The 6,000-nt window shown below is 49.5% G+C and overlaps 1 protein-coding gene across 2 annotated transcripts in view; it reads left to right on the top strand.

Annotated features, from left to right (window-relative positions):
- Positions 1-375: 375 nt before the first annotated feature.
- The window catches only part of CLINT1 (clathrin interactor 1), a 146,751-nt gene continuing 141,126 nt past the window's right edge, over positions 376-6,000 (top strand). The window contains exon 1 of one of the 2 annotated variants that reach the window (XM_073621177.1): positions 376-593. In XM_073621177.1, coding sequence (XP_073477278.1) covers positions 553-593 — 41 coding nt within the window. In that variant the 5' untranslated portion in view covers positions 376-552. The remainder of the gene's footprint in view (positions 594-6,000) is intronic. The other variant, XM_073621176.1, reaches the window with a different exon arrangement.

Genomic DNA, 6,000 nt, shown 5'->3' with positions numbered 1-6,000 from the left:
ACATTTCCCTTTTCCTCCCCTGGCTTATAGTGTGCAGTGTGACTACATTCAAGGGAGGAGTAGTTGTGTTGTCAGTCACCAGCCATTCCTGAGCTTCAGGTAACACTGACTGACGCACACACCCCTCGCCCTGTTACCATGACGCGCCTCACTAGTTACCTGCCGTTTACGTCACCTCGGGGTGGAGCACGCTTGCCTGCGTGGACCATCCACAGGCTGAAGGCGAAGAACTTTAAGGCGCACGCGCCACTAGCGGTAGCACGGAGAGTCCTGAGTGAGCGTGCGCGCAGCCGCCGCACGACACCTGCACGCTTGCAACGCGCAGTCGCGCCCTGGCTGGCGGAGTTCGTATGGTCTTACTACGCAGGTGCGGTGTGGTTGGCGGATGAGCGTCGGTAACCAGCACGCATGCGTGGGAGTGTGACGCGGACGGTCGTTACGTGTAGGGCACTGGAGCGGTTGCGCGGAGTGACATCGGCAAGTCTCCGGTGTGTGAGCTTGTGAGAGCGAAAGAGGAGTCCACGGGGCCGGTGGAACGGAACGGGAGCCGAGATGCTCAACATGTGGAAAGTCCGGGAGTTGGTGGATAAGGCGTAAGTAGTCACGAGGGCTCTGGAGATTGCTGGGCTGGAAGCAGACGAGGGCCACGGGCGGCTGAGTGATAATCCCAGCATAGCCTGCCTGTCAGGCCACACCGAGCCTTGTAATTCCCTTCATACAGGGGGCTTCACTGGCTGCATGCTGGCCTTGTCACCTCCATACCTGTTTACTGAGCCAGATTCCCAGGGTGATGTCTCTGTGAACTGGTACATCCGAAAGGGGTCCCTGGGAAGTGGCGCGTCCGAAAGGGGTCCCTGGGAAGTGGCGCGTCCGAAAGGGGTCCCTGGGAAGTGGCGCGTCCGAAAGGGGTCCCTGGGAAGTGGCGCGTCCGCGAGGGGGGGGGGAGTCCCTGTGAAGTGGCGCGTCCGAGGGGGGGGGGAGTCCCTGGGAAGTGGCGCGTCCGAAAGGGGTCCCTGGGAAGTGGCGTGTCCGTGGGGGGGGGGTCCCTGGGAAGTGGCGCGTCTGTGGGGGGGGGGGGGTCCCTGGGAAGTGGCGCGTCCGAAAGGGGTCCCTGGGAAGTGGCGTGTCTGTGGGGGGGGGGTCCCTGGGAAGTGGCGTGTCTGTGGGGGGGGGGTCCCTGGGAAGTGGCGCGTCTGTGGGGGGGGGGGGTCTCTGGGAAGTGGCGCGTCTGTGGGGGGGGGGGGTCCCTGGGAAGTGGCGCGTCTGTGGGGGGGGGTCCCTGGGAAGTGCCGCGTCTGTGGGGGGGGGGGGGGTCCCTGGGAAGTGCCGCGTCTGTGGGGGGGGGGGGTCCCTGGGAAGTGGCGCGTCTGTGGGGGGGTGGGTCCCTGGGAAGTGGCGCATCCGTGGGGGGGGTCCCTGGGAAGTGGCGTGTCCGTGGGGGGGGGGTCCCTGGGAAGTGGCGCGTCCGTGGGGGGGGGGGTCCCTGGGAAGTGGCGCGTCCGTGGGGGGGGGTCCCTGGGAAGTGGCGCGTCCGTGGGGGGGGGTCCCTGGGAAGTGGCGCCTCCGAAAGGGGGTCCCTGGGAAGTGGCGCCTCCGAAAGGGGGTCCCTGGGAAGTGGCGCCTCCGAAAGGGGGTCCCTGGGAAGTGGCGCCTCCGAAAGGGGGTCCCTGGGAAGTGGCGCCTCCGAAAGGGGTCCCCTGGGAAGTGGCGCCTCCGAAAGGGGTCCCCTGGGAAGTGGCGCCTCCGGGGGGGGGGGGGGGGCTGGGGAGTGGCGCGCCTGCCAAGTGTCCATGGAAACTGCAGCATCTGGCGTGTTCGGTGCTGCGTCCTTGGAAACTGCTGCGTCCGGCGTTGTGTCCCTGGAAAGTGATTACAGGGTCAGTGTTCAGGCTTCCGAAGCCAGTTCACACTCACTGGAAAGAAGCGATGATGCCAATTATTCATCTATTGATGATTCTGGAGAAAAAGAGCTGACACAGGAAGCTGAATTAGTGAACCAGGAAGATAAATTGTTTAACCTCAAAATGATCAGTTGTCTGTGGTATTCTGGAGGACTATGTTTACTACTTGTTCGTGTATCTGTAACACAAACTATGCCTGTGATTGTGCTGTCATTAGAACAGATCATAGGCAAAATACAGAAATCCGATTGGAGGGGCTCTGTGATGGCCAATCACAGGGATCATAAATGTAAACATTGCCAGTGTTTACTTTTGCGAGCCCTCACCTTCCTCCATTGTAAGAGGGGAAGGGCAATCTGATGAATGACTGGTAGGCAGCAGCAGTTTTATTTTATTTTGGGATCTTTTAGCCTCGGTTCACACCAGAGGCGGCACGACTTGCAGGTCGCCTCACCGAGGCGACCTGCACACGACTGCCGGGGCGACTTGCAAGACGACTTCTGTATAGAAGTCTATGCAAGTCGCCCCCAAAGTAGTACAGGAACCTTTCTTCTAAGTCGGAGCGACTTGCGTCGCTCCGATTAGAACGGTTCCATTGTACAGAACGGGTGGTGACTTGTCAGGCGGCTAGGTCGCCTGACAAGTCGCCCCCGTGTGAACCGAGCCTAACACCCTCCTTTCTTGTTCATCTCCTCTCTAAAGTTTGTATTTTAAAGGCTTCAGCTTCCTTATCCTGCACAATAACTCAATCCTCCCACTCGATGTGAACTGAACCCTTTCATTTCTACCCTCTGTATGACCTGTACATGTTAATGTATTTAGTGCATCATTACTGAGCTCCATGTTTAAATTTCCTCAATACCAGCATGTTTCTTCATATCTAAAAAAATTGTGGCAAAAAAAGGTCACCTTGGGCTGTCTACTTTACAAAAGGGGGTCATTTTGGGGTGTTCAGTGTTCACACTGTCTTGGCAATTTTATTTAAACAAAGTTCAGGAATTTTTTTTTTTACCACGTTTTTGAACCTTTTTTCCTTTTTATATAGTAAAAAATACAATACCTTGTGGTTACTAAATACTATCAAGAAAAAAGTACTAACTGTCTCAAAAAATGAAGCTGTGTGTCTGGGGGTTAGCCTCCAGGCTGCCCAGTCATGGCTGGAAACTCACAAACAGTTTGACCAATCAGTGAAAATTTGATTCTATTACTAAAATCTGAAGCAGGGTGAATGAGAGAAAATGTAAAAGTGGAACTTTACTCTAGGAAATCATGGGTGAACAGGCAGGAAATGTAATGTAGAAGAGACATGCTTTGTCTGTGTTAAAGCTACTTACCTGCCTGACCAACCCTGTACAGTGAGCTGCACACATTCGGCAATGCTGAAGCTGTCTGAACTCCCGCACATGTCCAGGAGTAATGTAATTTCGGCCCGACTGGTTACAACAGCCGGTGATTGAGACCTGGAAGCTGGCTGCCCGAAGATGACAATGGCCCGGCAAGGAGATCTGGGATGGCGTATTGCTGGATTGAAGGCGAGTATAGTTCCACTTTAAGAAATTCCCCTATTCTCTCTAAACAGTGTGAATTGAAGAACCTTCCCTGCTGGCTATTGTATTCAGACAGCCACAGCTGTTGGAATACCCCAACAGTGACAGCATCTGATAGTTCAGTCTTTGGCAGATAAAATTTACCCGGCTCAGACCATTTTTAAATGTTGCTGGCAGGGCCACCCATGGCTCTACTTTCAGCCGATTGAGTAGGAATTGACTGAAATCCAAGCTGTCTGTAGGGGCCTTTAGAGAACTCCCCATCTCTGGGCTATTGTAGGAAAGAAGGTGGTAATAATCCAGTGTAGGTCTGTTAATAATATTGGTGATGGGAGCGGTCAGGGCATTATTAGTTATCTCATAGCTTAGGAGTTAATCACAAGGCTTTTTTTTTTTCTTTTTTTCCTCTTTAATCCTATGCAAATACATTTCTGTGTTTAATCACCTTGGAATTTTGGTGATTAATCCTCAAGAAGGCCTTCTCATGTTTGAAATGAAGAAGTTGGAAGCAGTGATAGGTATATAATGGGTAAATTGTTATTTATTAGCACAGTTTTCCTCATCCTGGAACGCTGAACTCCAGTCAGCCATAAGTGCTTGGTTTCTCCCCCTCTGCTAGTAAGGGTCAAACTCTTGTTTAGGGTGCAAGGATAGGCAGAAACACTTATTTTATTCCTCTTCGCTGAGTGTGTGGTTGCCACCTCGCTAACCTCAACATGTACAATGCAAAAACGGCAGTCCTGCATTGTATATAAGTTGAGGGTACGCCCACATTGTGGGATCGCCAGCTGTTTGGGAAACCAAGAATAAGGTAAGTATTCATCTACTTTGAAACCCTCTTCCCACAGACTAAAGGTTTAACCACCTTACTTTAGAGTCTCTGTTGGTAGATTGAAAAGTTTGTCTATAAATAAAGGAATTAAAATGGAAGTTCATCCGAATACTAAAATCTCTAAATCTACTGACATCCACAATCTAAGACTAACCTATCTAGCCCTGTAAAGAAGAAATGGCTATGCATACCTTTTCTGAAGCTGATCCGGTCTGGTCAGCGGCGGAAGCTTTGCAGAAAAGACAGCCTACGATGGCTGGGAAATCAATGGGAAGTGACGTCACCCATAGAGTTACTATGGGGCTTCTGTTTGCCTCCTCTGCGCCTGCCTCCACAGAGAAGCTACTGCTGACAGCTCAGCGTGGGGCTGGACCAGATCGGCTTCAGAAAAGGTATGTATAACGATTTCTTCTTTACAGGGCTAGATAGGTTAGTCTTAGATTGTGGATGCCTGTAAATTTTGAGATTTTAGTATTATGGTGAACTTCTCCTTTTAATCCCTGTCCCTTCTATCCCTCTATCTTCTCCCTCTTAAAGAACTGTAGATCCAGGAGTGTCAGATGCCTGATCTGGGCCCTACTGGGCTCTGTGATTCTCACTACCAAACTTCTACATTGCTTCAGGACACAGTATTGACATAGTGAACTGGTGGTTCCATCCACCACCAGCACAGCGCGGGGCCAGGCATCTGAAGCACCTCAATGTTTTGGATGCTGAAAATCTGCAGGCAGCTTTAGAAAGTGAATATTGACCATGGGACAGGTATTTCTTTGTGTACAGGCAGTGTTTATCTTCAGCATTTTATTCTAGTAATAGTTGTTTTGGTGGGGACTTGAATTTTATTTCCAGCTGACCTGCCTGTACTGCTTTAACTAAGACAGGCCATACATTATTTTTTACACTATGTGTGGCCTCTGTTCTCCTCTGAGTGTGGATGTGACCTGATCTGACCTGTTGATCCTTGGAATCGCTGGAACTAGAAGTTGGGGTCCTGCTATTGCCATTGATGAATGTCTGGAGGTCTGTTAATTGCATGCCTGGCTGATCTCTGTGGTGGGGATCTTTCATATTTGGTAAGAGGTAGGGCTGCAACTAACGATTATTTTCATAATCGATTAGTTGGCCGATTATTGTTTCGATTAATCGAGTGTGGCATATAATTTAGTTAAGTAAAGTTTTAAAAAACTCTATGCAGTGTTAAATATAAATAACCAACTATATGGTTAGGGAGCAAAATATCTAATCCACTCTGAGAATAACAGACAGAAGAGATATACTGTATATACTATTAGAGGAGATATACTGTATAAACTGTTAGACAAGAGATATACTGTACATACTATTAAAGGGTGAATCTGCTAAATATTATCAGACTCAGAGATCAAATGTCTTCCTTCAAAAAAAAAATTTAATTTTAAGTACATTCGTTCGATTTTCTAATCGTTAGTGGGGTCAAGTCGACGTTCATTTTCAATCACAGTGACGGGAAAATTTGGAAATAGAAAACTTCTTGGTCAAAGGAATTTTCAGACAGTGTTTGTGGTTTTCGTTCATAAATTAAATTCATTTTAAAAACAGAATGTTAAAAACAAGTGAAAGTTTCAAACATTCTTTCATTCAGCGAATGTACAAAGATTTTTTTTTTCCCGCATATTCTCATCTGAAAATTGATCTGTGTGGCCAGCATAAGGCTCGGTACACACCTAGGCAGTTTGCTTTT

Source organism: Aquarana catesbeiana, linkage group LG03, assembly GCF_042186555.1.
Source record: "Aquarana catesbeiana isolate 2022-GZ linkage group LG03, ASM4218655v1, whole genome shotgun sequence".
Lineage (NCBI taxonomy): Eukaryota > Metazoa > Chordata > Amphibia > Anura > Ranidae > Aquarana > Aquarana catesbeiana.
This window is presented reverse-complemented; position numbering and strand designations above follow the sequence as displayed.